Consider the following 23,793-nt stretch of genomic DNA (forward strand, 5'->3'; position numbering starts at 1 on the left):
GTGTGTGTGTGTGTGTGAGATTTGGTACAAGGGTTCTCATAAAGAACGAAAGGTATTTTTTTTCAGTGGGAACAGAATCTCTCTCTCCAGCTTGCATACGTGAAAGTTAACTTGGAATAATTTTGCTACTACCAGCCAAAAGTGTGGCTGTGATAATTTCGATCACATGAAAAGCCAAGAGAGCTCGTGACTTGGTCCGTGTACCAGGCACTAAATATGCAGAGAGAGAGAGAGAGAGAGAGAGAGAGAGAGAGAGGTGTAGGTAGAAGAGAGTCTGTCTTCACACGAGAGTGAAATCATTTCTATTTTGTTTTTAGTGGTTTTATAGAGGGAGAGAGAACAAGTGAACTAAATCATTTCAATTTGAGAGAAATTTCCGCCTGCTTTTGAACGAACAGATAGCCTTTGAAAAAAAGGGTCGATCAGTCTTTCACAGGGGAATGAAATCATTTCAATTTGTTGGTTTCAGATGCTTGTCTGCGCGCGAAAGAGATCAAAACAAGGAGCCATTAACAATCTAGATATTATTTCATATTTTAAAGGGTTAAGTGCAAATATATATATATATATATATATATACAAAACAAAAGTGCAATAAACCTATTAAAAAAAAAAAAAAAAAAAAAAAAAAAAAAAAAAATTGTATATAAATCCTTATATTATGAGCAAATTGTCCCATAATCATCAATTTTGACCAATATATATATATATATATATATATATATATATATTTATTTATTTATAAAAATTCCAAAATACCCTCCCAACTAATGGAAACAAAAATAAAATAAAATAAAATTAACTGACTTTACCGGCAAAGTTTCATCAGCGTGAAACCGATCAAGAAGCTTCAAGCATCCACAATCAGATTAGCAAGAGTTTAGCGATTTCAGGGGCGAAGTTTCTAGGACCAAATTGACGTCCTGTGTAGACGAGCTCTGAGTTTTGATATCCATGAAAAACGGCGAGAGCGCTGAGCTTTTTAGGGATGAAAATTTCCTCCAGCCCATGAGACAGATTTGGTAGCCCCCTAAATGGGTTTGGGGCAAAGGTAGATTTAGTGATAAATCCTGCCCGCCCCTGCCCTAATTATAATATGTATCTTTAAAAATTATATATATATATATATATATAATATTTAATATTGTTAAGAGCCATGTTATTTTACTACAAGTGTTAGTTAATATATTAATATTTAATACTTAATAATTTAAAAGTTAGGTCAACTTATTTTTTGGCCCAATTTGAGGACATTGGGTTAGTTTGTTTGTTATATTAAATAATAAAAATGGCATAACCAGGCTCACCCGGGGCGAAGTCGATACTTTGCTTGCCGGAGTAGGGATGGGGATAGTATACCAATTACAAACCTGTCTAAGAGTAAGGGTGAAGTTATTATGACGGATTTTCTAACGAGGCAGAGTTGGGTTTACCTAAACCCGTCCCAACTCTGCCCGTTGCCATTCCAGAGATTCTACTCCCATGAAATCCGACGTGAGACTCGCCAGCATCAAGCTCCGTTCATCTAGTTCGGTAAGTCTCGACTGACCCTTCAACGAGCTCCTTTCATCCAAATCCAACAAGTCTTTCTGGTCATCGTCATCGAGTACATCCTCGCCATGCAGTTCTCTATACTCGCCAGTAAAAACAACCGTGCCTTCCTCGTGCTCGCCATTCATTGTCAGTAAGCCATAATCCTTGCTCACCACCGTTCAGAGCACCGCAGTCTTTATTGCTCGCCAGTTCATTCACGCCGATCATCCTTGCATTCTCGCCGATAAGCTCAATCACTCGCCGACCCCGTACAATACTTGTTCACCATCGTTCAGAACCTTGCTTCACAACAGTTCAAGTCAAACCCGCTCCTCGTCGGTAAGAAAAGTCTTGTAGAGCACATCCTTACTCGCTGTCAAAGTCTTGCCGAGCAATCCTCCTTTCAAGGCGCCGAGCACATCCTCGCTGGTTAGAACTTTCTTGCCCGCCGAGCAGTCAATTTAATCCTCCTTGGTATTACAATATTATTTATTATTATATTTTATTTCTTTTATATGGGTGGGGGGTATTTTAGACATTTCAATTGCTAAATTGACTCAACATCCTTGCTTGCACAAATTGAAACAACAAGGGTTAATTGTACATTTTGTATATTGTAGGTTTTTTTTTTTTTTTTCTTTTTTTTCTTTTTTTTCCTTGACCCTATTTTAAACTTAAAATAGACACGTGTCATTCAATTACTCTGCCACATTAGTGGTGAACAAATATTTTCCAAACATAAAAAGAAAAAAGAAGTGAACAATTTTATTTATTTACTTTTAGTTATTATTTTCTAATACTAAGAAAGACACATCCACATCTACTTATGACGGACACTCTCAACCTTGCACTTAAAAAATAGAGAACATATCACTGAAGTTAAGCTCATGGTAAAATGAATAATAAAGCATGAGAAATTTATTGCATTTCTTTTTGCTTCTATGGTTTCCCCCAAATCCTCAGCTTCCAACAAGTTCATGAATCATGTTATAATAACAAATAGTTGGCAAAACATATTTAGCTGCTTTAGGCATGCTCACATTCGCTTCAATCTGATCCTAGGGCTTTAAAAAATAAGCATAGGAACCGTGGTTAATAATTTGCAACGAACTTCAATCTCCATTCAAATTCTACTCCTTTCGGATTTTAACACGAACTGCATATATGTACAAGGTTCTTAGGGCAAGAAAGCTGAGAATGTAAAATTGCCTTATAAGTAGAGATCACTTTCCAGGGTTCACTCAGTGCTGGCATGAGAGAAACATGAAGTGAGCACAAAGGTTTAATCAAGAACAAACCGCGAATTTATCATGTTACAAATATGTGTCATTCACATCAAATCTTTTATCAGGGGAGGGCATTTTTTCAAACAAAAACATGTTGCAGACCTCTATGTACAACACAACTTACCCAAAAGAGATGGATGATGAAGGATTGAAGAGCAAGGAAGCATACTCCCGCATCAACAAAGATTCAAAAAGAATACTCTGGGTCTCTTTTTTTTTTTTTTTTTTTTTTCTGCAAGACCTTCTCTGATCGTCAGTGTTCAGATCTGGCGTGATGTGCTCTAGTTCAGTAAATTATTATTCGCATCACTACCACCACTCAAACCATACTGTAGAAAAAAATAAAAATAAATAAATAAAAATAAAGCCCAAGTAAAACAGAAAAAATAAAATAAAATTGTATGGAAGATCCAATCCACAACTAATATTCGAAAAAAAAAAAAAGGAGAAGAAGATTGACAAAAGTTAAGGACAGTTTATAAAATTGTAAACAAGTGCATTTCATAAGCATAAAACACAAAATTCCACTCTTGAAGGCACACACAAGCATATCCATACTCTTACACAGAGATGGAGCAACAACAATTCTAATTCAGAAAAAAATTCAAGCTTTCATTACATGGTTCCAAAAGATTTTAGAAGGCTGAGTTTGAAAAATCCTTTGTAGCACTCTAGAAGGTACATGTGATATGCAAAGCCAAACTCCTGATATTAGTTCTAAATCAATAAAAGCAAGTGATTCTATTCAACATCATTTAAATTGCTAAAAATATTAAAAGAAGTTAAATTGGAGGCCAAATGTGAGAAAATTTGTTAGGAGCAAGCCAATAAAGCAAAATAGTTGTTGACAGCAGATTACAAGAAACTGCAAATTGCTGCCTTTCATTTCCCACTATTGGTTAGAAATGTCAACCACTAAAATAAAGTTTAAATTTTTTTATATATAGCAACATTTTTTTGTATATAATTTTTTTAAAATTTTATATACAGTAACATTTTTCTGTCGAGCAAACTTTTTATACTATAAAAGAACATCATACACATCATTTGATCTTTTCCCAATAAACTATCTTTTGGTGCTAGAATCCACACATCGAACATGGAAGATGGTTCTGGAAACCACTTGGCTACAAGGCCTATGGTAGTGGCAATTTAAAATTTAAACAAAATGCAAACTACACATTTAGTACGGCAGATAAAATAGAATTCAAGCACACAAGGCAATGATACGCACAAGTTCTGGCTGGTTTTCATTTAAGTGTCAATCAGGATTTGAATTTGGTCAATATTACGGTAAATGTCACACAATCAGACGTGCAAAACTGCAAACTGCATATGCATTGGAACTTCTACTTTACTTGGTTTATATTATGACCAAAATTCAGCACCGATAGCATAAACCACGACCTGTTAGGTTAAAGTTGATAGAGCAAGAAATGATAAGGAGAGATCTCAAGATACAGCAGAATGGAGATAAGTTGAAGTAGTTGTGCGCTAAAGGTGTTGGATAATCACCTCAACAAATAAGGAGATAAGTATATTAGCTCATTCTCCTTTATCTGATGATAATGGGTTGTTGGACTGTTGGGGGTCTCGCTAACCCCAACAAAGTACAAACAGAGAATAAAGAAGATTATAAGGTCTCAAAATCTGCCTAGTTGAAACATAGGTAAAAAGGAGGCCCAGTGTACAAGTCTCCTGCCAGTGCGGGGTCGGGTGATGTAGGCAGCGTTAACACCGCATGCGGCAAAGAGATTGTTTCCCGTTTCAGACCCACAAGCTCCAACTCACAATAGAACCGTTGCGACATGGTCCACTCTCTAGTTGAAACAAAGGTAAGCTGTAATAATATGAAGACTCTCAGGAGTTCTGCACACAGTTGTGACATAGTGCACAACTATAGTTGGTATACTGTGAAGAATTTTGGTTTGCTAGGATGCCTCTGGTCTCTCTGTACAAGAATTGTGGCAAACCTGACCAAGTAATTAATTGTCATATTTCTTTGCTTGCTGATAGCAGAGTTAGTTTCTTTTGTAGTTTTGTTTATGGAGAGCACTCTCCCAGATTTAACAAAAAAAAATTGGCAAGAAATTATCCAACGGTTCTTTCCCTATCTCCCCTATGGCTTCTAGTTGGGGAACTCAATACTGTAAGATGCAAGCATGAACATATTGAGGGATCTAAGTCAATATACTACTTGAAATTATTTGAGCCAGATCATATCTGATCCAAACTACTCACAGTAGATACAGGAGCACAAAAAAATGTGAGAACCAAAGAGAAAATCATAGTATTAATATCTAAAACAATACTTTAACTTATATGGAATAGGTAACAGCACCTTTTCACCATTATTTAAATTTCAAATACCAATATCGTTAATTCACCAAGAAGAGATATAAACATGTTATATATAGAAATAAGAAAGAAAAAAAAGTTTCTAAAGTTGGGGTTGCCAGGTTGAGAATATCATAAATGCTATTTAAAGGACATACCTTTTCTCTCATCCGTGAAGCCCAGATGTCAGAGTGAACCCCTCTTGCATCACCCTTGATTGAGCCAGATGTTTGACTTAAGTGGGGATTTAACAATGGCTCCCGAGTTCTACCACTGACAACATCATAATCCCCCTCAATATCATGGTGTGCTTTCTGAGTAGACACCATGGCTCGCAAAATCATTGCAATAAACAGTGATAATGCCTGAAAATAAACCCAAGAAAAATGAATATCAGAACACAGTTAACAGGTCTAATGAACATATATTGATCAAGTATGCAGTTAAATGTCATATCCATAAGTTGGGATTCCTTGTATATTCATTTTCGATTCATCTTTTTTTTTTGTCTGTCGTGGCTAGGCTGCGACAAAGAGAGAGAGAGAGAGAAAAGGGAGGGGGGTTAATTGGTTTTGGTATGAAAAGATCATTTTTCCTATTACAGTGCTCTGAGCATTAAGAAGCAAAACCTAAAATTAGAATATCCATGGCCAATTAGCTATACACATAGAAAAAGAGACAAGGAAGCTGTGATGGAATCAATGAAAACAACGGTAATATATATATAAAAAAATAGTAATAATAATTTGTTAAGAAAATCCTCAAAAAAAACCTAGTAGGATCGCACGATCCAGATCGTTCAAAAGGTCACATAGAGGTAGGATCGTTGTAGGATCATTCACAATCTTAGGATCATAGTAGCATCGTGCCATGGGATCGTTCAGGATCATAGTAGCATCGTGCCATAGGATAGTTCAGGATTGTACAGGTATACAAAAGTTCCGGCGAGATATATATATATATATATATATATATTTTATGGTACTTGAAAATTTTGTAGAGTGGATTGATTTTCAAAACAATGTTTGTTGTTTTGGCATATGAAATTGATAATTAGTAGATTGTTTACCAAAATTATCTAGGTTTGTTTCATTAAATAGAAATTTTGGAATAATTAAGCATACATGCATTATCAAATTTACTTGTGTGAACTACTTGTACAAATGCATGTACTATATGTCTGTAATAGTATTTCTATTTTTTATGTGTTTTAAACTTATTCTCTATGCAGGTTAAGAATTCTTTATTATATACTATATAGTGCCGTGTCTTTTCACTCATTTTGTTGCATCTTACCATTGTTGCTCTGCTCCTAAGATCCAATCTTATGGACCCTCTAATTGATCCAATGTAAGATTTGAATCCTAACAACATTGAAAAAATGCAGATATATTTTTTATTTTCTTTTTCCTTTTTTGAAGGGAATCAAACCTTTCTTGATGGCATATTGTAACGTTCCCGTCATTAAGATTGTTTACTGAAAAGGACTGATTTGTATGTACAGTTGTAGAAGTTCAAATCATCACGTGTGAGAGTGTGTAATCGAGTACTATTCTCCCATTGTCAATGGAGGCAACACTAAGCAATGACCTTATAAGATTGTATATTGCATATAAAAATAGGTCAAAATAAAACATACTTATAAAGACACGGGATCAAATTAGTTAAGTCAGATTTAAAAATTAAAAGAGAATGAATACTTGACATAAGTGGGTGATCTCCATTAGATGTACGCATGGTCCCTCATCAGAGACTCGGGAAAGTGCGTTCTAGTTTCAAGCAAGATTGGACCTAAAATAGAGAGGAGCTCATGAGTGCTATGTGACTTGGCCTTCCTGATGGCATTTTCGCATCATGCAAATATTTCACCGATATCTAGTATATTAGATACGAAAATTCTCCTAAGGTACACAGCTTCCTTAAGTCAATGTTATTTAATTTGCATTTCTTTTGCAGCAAGGGGGGAATAATTCTCTGTTGTAAAATGATACTTTAAAATGTTGTGTTATTGAATTTCATAATCAAAATAGGGCTTGTGGTAGCTTTACATTCATATTCTCCATGGGTTGACTCCAGTTTCGATGTTCAACTTCAAATCAAACGTTCCCGATAGCAAATGATGATCAATAATAAACTAGAACAGAAATTATGAAGTCCTTTCAGAGACAAAAAGGATAAAAGGACGACGGTCCTTAACAATATAAAAATACAACATACCTGAATTATCAGCACAGTGTTGCCAACCCACACACACACATCAGCATTGTCTTCAATGAATGCACGAAAGCTATCAACTTCTCCAGTTGGGTCAAACGGGAGATCCTAAAGAAATTATATAGTAGGATACGTAAACAGGATGATCCACACACCAACAGAAGGATGGATCTTAAAACAAACTTACCTTTTCCCACTGACGATTAAGCGCAATAAATGCCACCAAAGCAACTTCCAGTAAAATGAGTGCAACTGTGAGTAGGACATGCTAACAATTTTATATAGTCAAGGAATTAAACACATCTGATAGTGCATGCAAAACAAGCAAAATTAATCAGACATATAATCAAAGTGTCAAACCCATCATCATGACTGATGAGGAAATTCCACTTGTTTCTAGATCTCTGGTAAGTCATTCTAAAAAGCCATGACACATTAACTCCAGATGTTCTAGAACAAAAAGGCAATATTAGTTGTTCATTATAAATACGCCTAAGAACAATGGCATGTGTAATTCTTAGACAACATAAGTTGAAAATTTTATAGAGAGAAGAAGGATACAAAACAAAGGCAACACCCATTAATTGCTTCAGCTGCAATATGACCAACGCAAGAGATACAACACAGCAGAATACCCACTCCCATAAATGCATATATGAACCTGCCATATATATATATATATATATATATATAGTTAAAAAAGAAGACGACCAAATCATTATAACCCATAAGTACAAGCACACCCTATATTTCATATTACCACAGCCATAAAGACGATACAAATTCAAAATCAATCTTATGCAACCCAATCAATCATAACCACAAACAACCATAAAGCCATACAGTAACTTTAAAAATCATACCGCACTCACTACTGCGGAAAAACAAACAGGTTAAAATTATATAACCAAAAAAATCATTAAAATGGAAATGCAGTGAAATACTGAAAGCATTCAACCCAACTAAGAACTGAACCCATCCCAATTGAGATAAGATTAGATGTAATCAGTACAACTTGAAGGCAACATGAACAACCCCAATTCAAAACTATAAAGAAAACGAAGTACAATTAATTTGCATTACAAAACAAATCAATCAAAAGAAACGAAATGCAGTTCAAATTCCGAAACATTTACACTACCAAGGAGCTGGAAGTGCGAGTTTGAGGCCGTCGAAACCCGAAACCACGTCAGTAGCAAAATTCAAAGGAGTGACTCGATCAGGAACCCTAATTAGGTCGAAATTGGACAAAAGGAAATCAGAATATCCTGGTGACGGAGCTGATGCTGGAGGGACTAGAGACTGATTGTTCCATTGATTGAGCATATACACAGAGTATACAATGATCGATAGTCCAACGAAACTTTGGAGAAAGTTGAGGAATTTGAGATGGAATGCGAGGAAGGTATGGCAACATGGGGTACGCATTTCTGTGGTTCTACTTCTTCAATTTCCGCAGCGATCGAATTTGAAACCCTAAACCAAACCCTAGACCTGGTGTAGAGAGAGCACCGCCTGTTTTTGCCGGTGAAAGATGATCACCACTTTTTCTTTATTTTTTGCCCTTTTGAATTTTGTGCTTTTTGAAACAATTTTCTGGTATAAAGGCCCACTGGGATTGGTAATGGCTCGTGTGACCCGTCAAGCCCATATGATAGTAATGGGCCCTATCAACTTCTTGGTGGCACTTATTTTATTTTTCTTGTTACTTTATTTCGTAAAGAAGTATAGATACTAATTTTTATACGTCTGTGTGTGTGTGTCTTAATGCATGAAATATATTTCTAAAAAATTGTATAAATATTTATCCTATGTTTAATACACTGTAAAAGAAAAAAAATTGAAACATTAATTATGAAAGGAAAGAAATGAAATGAAAGGAGAAGATATTGTTAACGGGAAATGAAACGATTTTAATAAATTTACTACCTTACCCTTTTTCAATAGCTTTCTTCTTTTAGAGAAATAAAGGCAAATTTGGTATTAACAATTTTTTATTAAAAATGCTAGTCCCTTCCATTTCCTCTCATTTTGGGGAGAATAACAATGCCAACACATCAAGCTTAATTTATATCATTTCAAATAGGGATGACAACGGGGCAATATTGGGTAAGGAATGCCATCTCCATCCCCATTCTCCTTTAGCATAGCTACTTCCATCCCATCCCAAAATCGTTTATTAAATAGAGCGGGGAGGGGACAAGTTTTGTAGAATACTTTCGTAATTGTAGTAAATAATGAAATAAATTTTCAACTATAATAATAATTTTTTTCTTCTCATACACGAACGAAAACAAAATTCAACTTCTCAATTGGAACTTTAAACTTAATATTATTGTAATAATATCAAAATAATACATAAAAGTTCTCAAATAAGAATAATACAAAAATATATTTAGTGATTGAAATATAACAAATTTGGATTTGTTTAATATATACCACATATTATTAAATATTAACACAAAGAATAAATACGAAATTGTAATTTATTACTACAAATGGGGTTGGGTGGGGTGATATTTCTCCATCCTCGCCCCATAACCCATGCAGGTTTTCAATCCTAATCATCTCCCAAAACCATTTAACCACCCCCATAACCATTTTAAACGGGACGGGTATCCAACAGGGTAAAATATTTTGCCATCCCTACTTCTGAATCCTTCTTTTCCTTTAATAATCTATACCAAGCATAATATTTTATTTCCCTCCATTGTCTTTCTTTTCTTTTATTTTCCTTCCATTACCCTACAACCAAACTGGGCATTAATCAGACTTTGTTTTTCTTTGGTTCACAAGGCTGGGCTTAGTTTGGTTGTTTTTGGGCTTCAGGACGGCCTTGGGACTGGGGTACAATGTTGCACAACCCATTAAATGTCCAGCCTAAGCAATCTAGTTATACACACACACACACACACACACACACACACACACACACACACAAATGATCTTTCGCTTTTCTGTTCACACCAAATTTTTTCACACCAAATATGGTGACCGTCGAATATAATTGATATGTTTTTTTGGTAATTACATTTTAAGACTTAAATCATATTCTACTGTTGTTGGGATTTATATGCCCTGGCATAGCAAATTCTTATCTGGATTATAGTGACATATGTTCCTGACATATCTGAAATATCTATGATTTATATAATTAGTGAATTCAATGTATTATATTTCGATTCACTATGAAATTGATAGTGTCCCTGTGATTACAAGAAATATTTATATATATATGTAAGTGATGACAATCAATGCATAATATATAAATAGTAATTATAAATTGTTCATAGTCGGTAATTATGGATGGACTCATAATTAATTAAGACTTGAACTGGATCCGCGTTAGGTTGAGATATATTGCGAGAGCCGTCGTATGTAATTGCTCTCTATCATCGTCATGGCATTTGACTCTTAAGCATGAAAAAATTATAGACTCTTTTATTAATTAATAATTACTTTGATTTGTTCGGCGGATTCTTCGAAATCCTTAGACCGACACTTTGGGTAATTATGTGATTAATAGTTAGAGGGTTATATTTTCAATATTTACATCATTGCTACTTGTATTTATTTTGTATTGATTATGGTTGGTCACAAAGTAAATTCGAAGGCCTTCGTGTGTTTTTAGACAAAATGATTTATTATATATTTATGTATTTAAATTATTATTTTTGTCAAACAAATGTTTTATTGTGATCGAGCCAGAAATAATCAATGGTACCAAAATAAATATATTAATTAAGTAGTCGGATTGATGGCTTTATTTATCCGATAACTAATTATGCATAGAGGGGTCAAAGTGCAATATTGACTTAGAGGTTATTTATTATTTAATTGGAGTTCAATTAATTTCTTTTAGTGGAATAGAAATTAATTTATGAATTAATTGAATTGGGTCCATGGACCGGGCCAATTATTAATTCATTGTAGCCAATAAAATAATAAGCCCAATGGATTCTCACTAATAGCCCAACTTGATATTGGAATCCTATTAGATTTGAGACATATGAATTAGCGATTGATAAGGATTTGTTGTTTCCTTTTCTTTATTTTTATGTTGCCTATAAATATACATGGCCTATGTATATTTTAGGGGTGATTTTTATGAGAAGGAAAAAGGAATAAATTTTCTCTCTCTAGAAAATTAGGGTTAGTGTTCTCATCTAATAGAGGCTCCCACAAGCCTAATTTTTCAAGGTCATTCATGGAGGCTTATGAGTGATTCCTAAAGGCAAGACCATTACCAAGAAGATGGAGATCCATGGAAAACGTGTCTAGTAAAAGGGATCTACAATAAGTGAGAACATTCACTTTAGAGGAGAGATCTAAGGTTTACTCAAACCTTGATATAAGTATTCAATCTTTTAATTGAATGATACATCATATTTTATTTTTGCATAAAATTTGTCTCTATGTGATGAATCAAGATCTATGAATCAAAATCCCTCGAAAAGTTTTTAAAACTTGCACGTTTCCCAACAGTGGTATCAGAGCATGATTTGATTCATTACTAGAGATCATGTTTTTATCAAAATTCATCATTCATGAATCCAATTTTGATATGCATATATATTTATTTATTGATGTATGTTGATGTATGATTTAATATGTTGATATATATTGATACATGATGATGTATGAATAATTGTGAATGAATGATGATGTATGGTTGGGTCATAGATGAAGCTTATAGGTTAAATTAATGTAATTTTATCTTTGGATGAATGTAATTAAGGCTTTGATTTAGCCGTTTGAAAGTTCAATGATGTAATTTATTTTTTCCATTGTATTTCAAGTTGTAAATATTTTTAAAGCCATGTAATATTCATCAAAGGATGCTATGAAGCTTCAAGAAGGTCCAAAAGGGTTAAATTATGCTTTAGTAATTTTCTGGAATTTTTTTGAATTTTTTGGAATTTTTCTGAAATTTTTTTAGGCTTAATTTAATTTTCTGGGAATTTTTCTGAGATTTTTCAGCGTTTTTCCGGTGGCCGGAGCATCGCCGGCGGCGAGAAGAGAGGTCGGAGGAGGCTAGAATCAGGTGCAGCTCTATGGTGGTGAGCCTGGCGCGTGAGGAGCACGCGCCAAGAGCTAGAGGCATTGAAGACATGCTGGCGCGTGGGTCTCACGCGCCAGCCAAATCCACCTTCCCTCCACGCGCGTGCCTTCACCTGCAGCATGCCCCAGGCGCGTGTGAGCGCGTGTGGGGCCCTCCAGGCGCGTTCCAAGTGGTGTTTTGCTTCTCCCGGTGCGTACCAGCCTTATGTGGGTGTTTGCAAGCCGATGGATGATCTTCCCGCAATACTTAGAGTAGTTAAATGTTAAAAGCTGATTCCATTGGTCATTTTATTTGCTTTATCTGTCATTTATTTATTTATGCGATGTATGAAATGCATGGAATATATAATTGTTAATTAATTATTATTCATGCATTGGATCAATGATATTTATTTAAATGGCTTGATTTATATTAATTAAGTTATGAAAATTAATTGGATCTGATTACTAATTAATTTGAGGGCACTTATTGGGAAACGCAAAATTATTTTTTGTAAATTATTTTTAAAGTGTGCTTCAAATTAAATATTAGTGAATCGTTTAAAGTCCAAATATTTTCTAAATTTAATTGGATTAAAATCAAGACGTTTTGCATGCATTATATCATGTAAATAAATAAAATGAAAAACCTAATTATGAATGATTAAAAATTGAGTGAGAGCGGGGATTTTTATACATTGCCCCATGGCCTTCGTTATTAACACCATTGTAATTAGGTCTTCAAAAATAAGGCCCCACGCATGATTTGAAGAGTCTTAATATTACAAGAATGGTTATCTCATGAAAATAATAATATTAAATGTTCATTGTAATTAGATCTTTAAAAATAAGGCCCTACGCATGATTTAAAGAGTTTAGATTATAATGACAAGATATTTAATGTTTTATTTTTCATTAGAGCATTAATAACGTTATACACTCAATCTAAAATTAATAGTGTTAGCTCCCCAACGGAGTGGTCTATACTAGGTGATTTTAGAAAGGCTAAACATAATCGGGAATCATTTCATATAGATAGACAAGGCATTGTCTTAAGAGATATGGAAATGATGGGATTTGCCCGCCAATAGCAATAATGAACTTCGCCAACCGAATAAGTTATTGGCGTATTGGTTATTCGATTTTTCATGCAGTGGTTAAGTGACCCACATAGTATTTTAATGGAAGTGCTCGCCTAATAGTAAATGAATCTCAATAATAGTAATAATGAACTCCTCCAACAGGATAAGTTATTGACATATTGAATGGTTGATTTATTATGCTACAGAGTTGAGGGACCCGCATTAATTAAAAGGGATTGTTCACCAATAATGATAATGATCTCTTGTTCGATTGAGATTTATTGTATTATGTAGTTAACAAGCTCATTTTAATTTTAAATATGCATGACAGTATTAATAATTCACCTTGCATATTGTATGAATGCATTTATATTCAGATTAATTATGTCTAATCCAGTTTATCTGCTTGCTTACATATTCAATGTAACTGGATCTCATTAATATTGACTGAGAAAGGAACTTAGATATTTTATTCACAATGTAAGGGTACAAATGTATTTACTACTCCTAAACCTAATCCTTTTACTTTAAGATACCTAAAAGAACATTAATGCTTTGAATAAGTGAAATAAGGCAAATGAGATGACTTGGTGCAATATTCTAGAGTTTACCTCGAATACGCTATAAAGCTAACATTTACATTATTTTATTTTCTTCAAGCATCATGTTAAAATTCAATAAGATGTTTTGGTGAGATTAGATGGAAAGTATGCCAAAGTACTATGTCAGACTTGAATAGCATCAAGATAGCCTAAGGAACTCCAGTATGAAATCGAATTTTGAAAAATGATTATTTATTATTTAAAAATTAGCTGGAGATCAATAGGGCTGACTTGGGTGGTAAGTTTCAAGTTGACATGATTATTGCCTTGTTACCAAACTCGTTCGACTCTGTTAGAGTGAACTAAATAAGGAATCAGTTTGAGTTCACACTCGCTGATATTCTTATAGAATTGGTAACAGATGAAGGGATAATCAAGAGTATGGGCGTTCCTATCAATCTAACCTAGTCTATACCTTCTTCTTCTAGGCTCAAGTGGACGGGCAAAGCAGAGAAGAAGGATGATAATAGGACTAGGCTAGCACAAAACATGGGTATTCAAAAAGGTTAAAGAGAATAAGGCAGTGTATGTTGAGGGCGAAGGAAATTGTTTCTTTTGCCGCTAACTATGACTCTCAAGGACGAACTGTCTAAGCAATGTCGTGGCATAGGAAAATATATATTTAATCATTGAGCCATGTTATGTGGTTGTATATATTAATTCCTGATGGATAGATTCTGGAGCCATTAAACATGTTTGGAATTCGTTGCAAGGATTTCAGGAATCCAGAAGCCTCGATGATATGGAATATATTTGTACTTGACCCGATGACAAGGTTGTAGCTAAGTCAGTGGGAGTATTACATCTGAAATTAGAGAGTATGAGGATATTAGTATTAGAGAACTATCTTTATGCACAGAAGTTAGACGCTATCTAATTCTTGTTTCACTTGTGGTTTATAAAAACTGTGTTGTTATTTAGTAAAACTGGTTTTATAAAATTGAATAGATATGCGATTGCTTCTAGTGCATTGAAAGATGGTTAATATACTATAATCACAAACTCTTAAGATTTGCAGGATGTAGAAACTAATTTTGCATCTTCTAGATTGAATGTTAAGAAAAAAATTGTTATTCCTGACTCATTGTATTTTTAGCGTCTATTTTTGGGTTGTAATCAGTCAAAATGAGATTCAAAGATTGGTCAAAGAAGGTTAATTACCTAGTGAGGCAGAGGAGTCTAAACCAAACTTGTGAACCCTGTTTTGAAGGATAGATAACTCTTAGGGCTTAATCAGCCAGATGAAATAGACATAAAGGACAATTAGAGTCGGTACACACTGACACGTGTGGTCTTATGAACATCCAAGCAAGATTACTCACGTTTTGGATAAATTTACCTGTTGCGATACAAGTCTTATACTTTTGGTATATTCCGAGAAGGTCATGATTGATATGGAGCACAGATTAGGTAAACTTATCAAGACACTTCGATCTGATCGAGGATATGAGTATTTCTTCGGATAGTGCAAAGACTATATGGTCAATGAGGGTGTTGTGTACCAGTTTTCCGCAATTGACGCTAAATGCATTTAGGTGTCAAATAGGAAAAACAGAAATCCACTTAACATGGTTAGATCTATGATCAGTTATGCCACATTATCTCTTTCATTTAAGAGTTTTGCATTAATGATATCGATGTGTATTATGAACTGCATTCCATCTTAGTCTGTCTCAAGGATACCGTTGAGCTGTGTTTTTGACTAAATCTTAGTTTGAATCACATGCGCATATGGGGTAGTCTTGCACATGTGCGCTTGATATGGACAAGTAAGTTGGAAACAGATCATACGCATGATAAATTTGATAGCTACTCTAAAATGTCACTAGGACGGATTATTTTATGATCTCAATGATAAAAGTTGATTGTTTACACTCAATGTTTATCTATAGGAGAATCATATTATGAATCACATACCTAGTAGCATAGTGTTAGAGAATATGGTAAGAGTACCAAATGTACCACATATGAACACACTTAGTATAGAGATTTAGAATTATAGATGAATTCCCTATTGATGCATCAGCATCATCTAGTACACAGATTCCTTCATCGGTACATTGATGTAGTGGGAGGATAATTATCCAATCCGACATAATCATGGTTTTAGGTGAGACCGTTATGGACATCCCTGTTAAACATGAGTTGGACCTAGTAAGCTACACGGAAGCGTGAACCGATATGGATACAGATCGTTTTGGCGAGTTGCTCTGAAATCAGAGTTGGAATCTATGTATACTAATTAAATCTGGGATCTTGTAGAACTTTCTAGTAGGGTGATACCTATGGAAGGCAAGTTAATCTACAAAAAGATACCAGAAGATTTCTTAGTGCATAAATCACGAGTGTACAAGGGAATGTCATTATTTTTCTGATTCTATATATATTGATGACATCCTACTCATTTATAATGACGTGAAAGTTTTGTCATCAATAAAAAGGTAGTTGTTCAATTACTTCTAAATGAAGGATTCTCAAGATATAAGTTATATTCCTAGGATCAAGCTTTTGCAAGATCAGGTTAAAAGGAAAATAGGCTTATCTTAATAATCCTACATTGATAAAGTTTTGACCAGGTTTGGTATGCATAACTCAAAGAATGAGTTCTTGCTTAATTGATATGGATTGCTCTCTCTAGTAAGTAGTTTTCTAAGACTAGCAGAAGAGATTGAGCAAATGAGACTAGAACTATATGCTTTGGCATATAGGAGTCTCATATATGCCATGGTCTATACCAAATAGGACATCCGCTACATTGTAGGGATAGTCAGATGATATCAGTCCAATCCTGGACTTGATAACTGGTCTGTTGTGAAAAATATCATTAAGTACCTAAGGAGAACTAATGATATCATACTCATTTATGGATGTGATGATATGGTCCTAGTCAGGTATGCTAGTTCTGATTTTCAATCAGAAATAGATACTATGAGGTTCATGACTTAGTGTATGTTCATTTAATGGAAGGGAAATCAGTTGGTAGATTGTTAAGCAGATTTCAACTGCTGACTCAAATCTGCAGGTGGAAAACATTGCAGCCTTAAAGGCGGCAAAGGAAGCCTATTGGTTTGATCTCACTGATTTAGAGGTTGTGGAGTATACTAGCCTGCCTATTAAGCTATGTTGCGACAATAGTGCAGAAGTAGTCCAAACCAATGACCCAAGGTTCTATAAAGGAATAAGATACACTGAGAGGAAGTATCATGTTCTACATGATATTGTCCGGCAAGAAAATGTACTTGTAGCCAGAACATTGCATTGGAACACAACTTTATTGATCCATTATCAAAGGTGTCATTGATCAATAATTTTGATCATCATCTGGATAACATTGGTGTTAGGTGCAATTTGAATTGGCTATGAGGGCAAGTGGGAGCTGTTGGGATTTATATGCCCTGGCTTTTACCAAATTCTTATCTGGATTATAATGACATATGTTCTTGACATATCTGAAATATCTATAATTTATATAATTAGTGAATTCAATGTATTATATTTCGATTCACTATGAAATTAATAGTGTCCCTGTGATTACAAGAAATATTTATATATATATGTAAGTGATGGCAATCAATGCATAATATATAAATAGTAATTATAAATTGTTCATAGTCGGTAATTATAGATGGACTCATAATTAATTAAGATTTGAACTGGATCCGCGTTAGGTTGAGATATATTGCGAGAGCCGTCGTATGCAATTGCTCTCTATCATCGTCATGGCATTTGACTCTTAAGCATGAAAAAATTATAGACTCTTTTATTAATTAATAATTATTTTGATTTGTTCGACGGATTCTTCGGGATCCTTAGACCGACACTTTGGGTAGTTATGTGATTAATAGTTAGAGGGTTATATTTTCAATATTTACATCATTGTTACTTGTATTTATTTTGTATTGATTATGGTTGGTCACAAAATAAATTCGAAGGCCTTCGTGTGTTTTTAGACAAAATGATTTATTATATATTTATTTATTTAAATTATTATTTTTGTCAAACAAATGTTTTATTGTGATCGAGCCAGAAATAATCAATGGTACCAAAATAAATATATTAATTAAGTAGTCGGATTGATGGCTTTATATCCGATAACTAATTATGCATAGAGGGGTCAAAGTGCAATATTGACTTAGAGGTTATTTATTATTTAATTGGAGTTCAATTAATTTCTTTTAGTGGAGTAGAAATTAATTTATGAATTAATTGAATTGGGTCCATGGACCGGGCCAATTATTAATTCATTGTAGCCAATAAAATAATAAGCCCAATGGATTCTCACTCATAGCCCAACTTGATATTGGAATCCTATTAGATTTGAGACATATAAATTAGAGATTGATAAGGATTTGTTGTTTCCTTTTCTTTATTTTTATGTTGCCTATAAATATACATGGCCTATGTATATTTTAGGGGTGATTTTTATGAGAAGGAAAAAGGAATAAATTTTCTCTCTCTAGAAAATTAGGGTTAGTGTTCTCATCTAATGGAGGCTCCCACAAGCCTAGTTTTTCAAGGTCATTCATGGAGGCTTATGAGTGATTCCTAAAAGCAAGACCATTACCAAGAAGATTGAGATCCATGGAAAACGTGTCTAGCAAAAGGGATCTACAATAAGTGAGAACATTCACTTTAGAGGAGAGATCTAAGGTTTACTCAAACCTTGATGTAAGTATTCAATCTTTTAATTGAATGATACATCATATTTTATTTTTGCATAAAACTTGTTTCTATGTGATGAATCAAGATCTATGAATCAAAATCCCTCGAAAAGTTTTTAAAACTTGCACGTTTCCCAACAACTGTCACCATCTAACTATCCCAATGAGTGTTTCACTCTATCAATTTTCATTTCAATAATTGCAAGCAATGAATTTCGAGTTTTATTGAATTTTAATTAAGTTGATTTTTCAAAAAATTCTTTAAAGTATTCAACTTAAAAGGGAGTGAGGATGAACACGCACATGCACACATAGGGATGGCAAAATCCCTATACTCGGTTAGGGCTGCAACTTGGGCGGGCTAACCCAGCCCAATCCAAGCCCAATTTATAAATTTTGAAACTGGGGCTTATATTCAGAAATCGGGTTCATGTTCGGGTTGGGTTTTGTAAACCTAGGCATATTCAGGTTGGGCTCGAGCTCAACCCAAACCCAACCCAAAACCCGATTTTTATTTTATTTTTTTTCATCTCTCTTCTTCATCTTTCTCACTCTGCCGCCGTCCATGCATTTCTCTGCAATCCTAAAACAAACGACAAAGCTTGAGAGTTACGAGGGGGACATTCTTGAGAGTTGAGAGACAGCGGCTGAAGCTTGCGAATGGCGAACCCGAACTGGAACAGCGGGCGATGGAAACTGAAAGAAATGGGTTTTGATTTTTTGAACAATCTGAAATGATATGCCGATATGGGTTTTGATATAGGTAAATAGGTTTTGAACTTTTGATTCTATAGAGAGAAAAAGAGGGGAAAAAGCAGGTGGCGGTCGGATTTTCAATACTAGTTGCTATAGTAATTTTCCATAAAAATATTTTCAATCCGACATGTTTAAATCCCCTGCCAATGTTAAATAAATAAAAATAAATATTTGTATTCCACAAAGTGACAAATAAACCATGAAACCGCTCAATATTGAAATTTTCCATCATCGGGCGATTACAGATCTCATATACATGTGTTAATATATATATATGTGTGTGTGTGTGTGTGTAAACGCATAGAATGAAGTTTAGGAGGATACACAAGTAACACAATGCGATTGGAAGAGATCTTTGAGTGATGAGAACAGCTAGTAGAAATACAGATAGATAAACTGAAATATATGGGTTTTGAATTTGTGATTCTTGTTGATTTTGTAGTTTGTAGTTGCACAGAGAGAGAGTGAAGGGGCAATTTCTGAGTTAAGAATGAGAATAGAGATGGAGGCAATTTGGGAGGTTGAAATGATTTGCCCTAAAAATATATATTTTTAATAATAATATAATCAAATATATTATTATTAAAAAATTAAAAAAAAAAACTCAACCCGTTAACCCGACCCAACTCGCCCGAAAATATTTGGCCCAGGTTCTGAATACAACCCATGTTGGGTACAATTCGGGTTAACCTAACCCAACCCGATTCGGGTTAAGGTTAGGTTGGGGCTGGGCTGGGTCGGGCCAGTTCAACTTGCAGCCCCATACTTGGCGGGTCCCCGCCCCACCCACCCTATTTATGATTGGTTTGGGGACTCATTTATATAAATAGGGAGGGGATGGAGATTGTATTTGAAACCCCGGCGGGGGCGGGGGGAGGGTAACCCTACCCCGTCCCGTTTATAGTGCATTTTTACAAAATTACCCTTATATGTTATAAAATATTACTAAATTACATAACTATATATATAATATATTCACTTCTGATAGTGAAAACCTATATCTATTCCCTCGCAGCATAGAGAAAAAAATATAGTCGTTGTGCATCAAACAACTGATTATGTTTTAAATTGCTATAATTATGTTGAAACATTATTAAATTATTAGATTGCAAAATATTATGGCTGTGTTGATTTTGTTGAAGGTGAATTGAAATTTAAAAAATGTTATGCGGTGAGGGGCGAGGCAAGGACGGGGGCTATTGTGTCAGGGCGGGGTGGGTATGGGGGAGGGGGTTAAATATTAAACGGGTATGGGAGCAAGGATAGGGGTAAAAAATTTGACTGGGGATGGGGATGGGGAATGAGATCCCGACCCCACCCTGCCCCATTGCATCCCTACGCACACACTTTAATTTGTTTTGTTTTGTGCAACTGTTTAATTGATTTTTTTTCATGACAAGAATGTTAGAGGAGAGAGGGAGGATGCAAGACTTGAATACGGGCTCCACTCGAATAACACGACACTTGCGTTTTACTAAATTAATATATATAGATTTTTTCTTTGATTTGAATGAAACTATTGTTTAGTAATAAAATATCATTGATGACGATTATAATTGGGAGAAAAAAAATAATATTATCAATCAATATTAAGCACTTCTATTTATTATTTTGTTAAGATAATAATTTAAATTTATTATTAGTAAGTTTTTTTTTAGGTTATTTATCTTATAATATCAAAACACCACAACCAAATAGATAGATATTGAGTGCACCGTACACGTCATGTTATTAGTATATCCGTTTAGGGACGGTGACATTATAGGACCTGGGGCACGTGCCCCCTGGATTTTTTTCTTCCCTTATATATATATATATATATATATATATATATATTTCTATAATATGTATATATTTTTTGAAAATGTGTAAAAAGTTCCCCCCTAAATTTACAAAATTTCTAGCTCCGTCTTGTATTTGTCCAATCAGATATAACATATTATCTCATTATCAGCAATTATATAAATAAGTGGGTCAATTTTTTATTTTATTTTATTTTTATTTTAAATAGTGCATTGTTATTTTGTGGGTATACCAATAGCATGGCATGTAAGTCACACCCAATATTTATATATATTCCTCCTTTGGAGTCTATTATCGATTCCATTTTAATTTCCTCATTAAATGATTATCATATATATTTTTTAAATGATTAATCTTTTTTTCATAACCCAACCATAAAGTCGTGTTACTCATTTGAAAATTGCTTCATATGAATTTTCAATACCAGAAAAAAAAAAAAAAAAATGTCGGAGCTTTTGATCGTGAATTCACACCCTTGTTCTCTGTTTGGGGGGAGGGATGAAATTTTTTTTTGTCCTAAATATTTTGGCTAATAAACAATGCAACGGAAAAATCAGAGAAACCAAATATTTGATATACCAATAACACATATACTCAATACATATTGTATCCTACTCTCACCGCCCTTTATTTGTCTCTCATTGCCGAATGACTAGTAAACACTGTTGGTCCGTCAAAACTCACTTCCAAATATGCTCCTCTGACTAATACTTTGATATGCCAACAACACATATACCATCTTTTAAATTACACCCATATTTATAACCAAACATTATAATACGCGATTCATCGGCTTCAAATTACGTTATTCCAAATTATGCTAGCAGTGAACACCGCTGTTTATTGTTTAGTTCAATGTTTGGTTCAATGAAAGGGAATATATTTCTTTCAGTTATTGTTTGGTTTAATGGAATGGATAGTAGAAAGAATAAATTTGGTGATTTTTATTTATTATTTTTGTTGACAGGAAGGAATGGAGGTTTTTTTTTTTTTTTTTTTTTCAATATACCTTCATTGTTGTTGTTGTTTTTTATGTATGAAAGAATTTCAGTAGAGTTTAACAAGTGATTTTGTAAATAATTGAAGGTTAAAATTAGTATCATATATTTGTAGGCAGCATTTTTTTTTGCCCTAGCTCCTCTCTTCCACCCAATTTTGGATGGATAAAAAAGCATGGGTTAGGAGGGATGCTTCCTCTCTCTTTTCCTTTCCTTCCAAACAACTAGAACCTAATGAGGACAGACAAACATTGCTTGAGTGGTACTTCTCCAGTCTTTCAAGATTGTGGTTCAGGACTTAATCCTTTGTTTGATTGAAAGGAAGGAAGATGGAAGGTAGGATGGATGATCTTGTTTGGTTGGGTGGAATGAGAGAGAGAGAGAGAGAGGAAGAAATGAGGGATGATTTGTAATTTATTTATTTATTTGGAATGATAAAGCAAACACATGTACGTTTTGCTCGTGAAGGTTTTTTTTAGTATTATTATTTTTTAATATATTCATAGTAAATAAATAATCAAATCTATCAACAATGGGTTAACACTTACAGGGATGTGATAGTTTACTTATGCTGTATTCGGTAGGAAGGAAAAAAGATAGGTGGAGGGAAAATAGGAGGGAAGGAACAAAGTTCCATCGTTCGGTAAGAATGAGACACGGAAAGAAAGGAAAATAGGAGGGATGACTCATCCTTCATTCTTTACAAGTTTTTATCTGCCCAAATTTGGGCGGAAGACACGAGAGAAAACAAGTGAAGCTATTATAAAAAAGTTAAATTACAAAATTATCATTCACAAATATTAATAAACTCCACAATCTCATCTCAAGCAAAACCCTAATACAGAAGCATCGTTAAAAGTCCCAAAATCAAGTCCAGTGGCTCCAAGTTTAAACACTCGTGCAGAGACACCACCTGCTGCACAAGCAAAGGCACACTCCAATTCTGCAAGGACAACACCTTTGGAGCATCAGTTACTGAACTTACTGCATCTGAATGTTCCATGTTTTAATTAATTTATGTTTTAAAATTTTATATTGAATGAGAATCTTATCTTCTTCCGGAGTCCATGGCCCTGCCCTCTCTTATCACAACATGGTTTTCTCCCCATTAATTACTCTCTCTTTCTCTCTCTAAAAGATAATCAATAGGGAAATAGAAAAAAAAAGTTGTATGCTTTAAAGGAGAATATATAGGCACCGTCGATAAAATTGAATCATTGATTCAATAGAAGAAGAAATTGAATTTATGTGCCTGACTTTTTGAGAAACCCAAATAGATTCACATTTATCAACCATACATACATATGTGAGAAAGCTAAAGGAGCTTTTGAGGTTAAATGCGCAACAATGCCCATGCAGTAGGTAGGAGGATTAGATATTTGAATTTCTGTGATGGAATCCCTCTCTCTGCTTCCAAGCATGTAGATAGTGGTTATTTCTTCTTTTTATTTTTTTAATGATGAAATATGATTCTACTTTAT

The 23,793-nt window shown here is 34.2% G+C and overlaps 1 protein-coding gene across 1 annotated transcript; it reads right to left on the reverse strand.

Moving 5' to 3' along the window:
- Positions 1-2,707: 2,707 nt before the first annotated feature.
- LOC132306713 (tetraspanin-18) lies at positions 2,708-8,948 on the reverse strand. Its single transcript, XM_059804236.1, has 6 exons — positions 8,512-8,948; positions 7,932-8,031; positions 7,558-7,638; positions 7,374-7,478; positions 5,315-5,521; positions 2,708-3,148 (listed from the first exon to the last, which is right to left on the reverse strand). The coding sequence occupies exons 1-6, from the start codon at positions 8,796-8,798 to the stop codon at positions 3,101-3,103; spliced, it is 828 nt and encodes a 275-aa protein (XP_059660219.1). The 5' UTR covers positions 8,799-8,948; the 3' UTR covers positions 2,708-3,100.
- Between the last annotated feature and the right edge of the window lie 14,845 nt (positions 8,949-23,793).

This window comes from Cornus florida, unplaced genomic scaffold (genome assembly GCF_030987335.1).
Source record: "Cornus florida cultivar Cherokee Brave unplaced genomic scaffold, ASM3098733v1 CherokeeBrave_3.0.0_Hap2_Chr05, whole genome shotgun sequence".
Lineage (NCBI taxonomy): Eukaryota > Viridiplantae > Streptophyta > Magnoliopsida > Cornales > Cornaceae > Cornus > Cornus florida.

Coding starts and splice junctions, on each gene's coding strand:
- LOC132306713 (XM_059804236.1), bottom strand. CDS start 8,798: ATGCGTACCCCATGTTGCCATACCTTCCTCGCATTCCATCTCAAATTC. Junction 5,522..7,373: donor ACACTGTGCTGATAATTCAG/GTATGTTGTATT, acceptor GTTTATTTTCAG/GCATTATCACTGTTTATTGC. Junction 3,149..5,314: donor CTTCACGGATGAGAGAAAAG/GTATGTCCTTTA, acceptor TTTTTTCTACAG/TATGGTTTGAGTGGTGGTAG.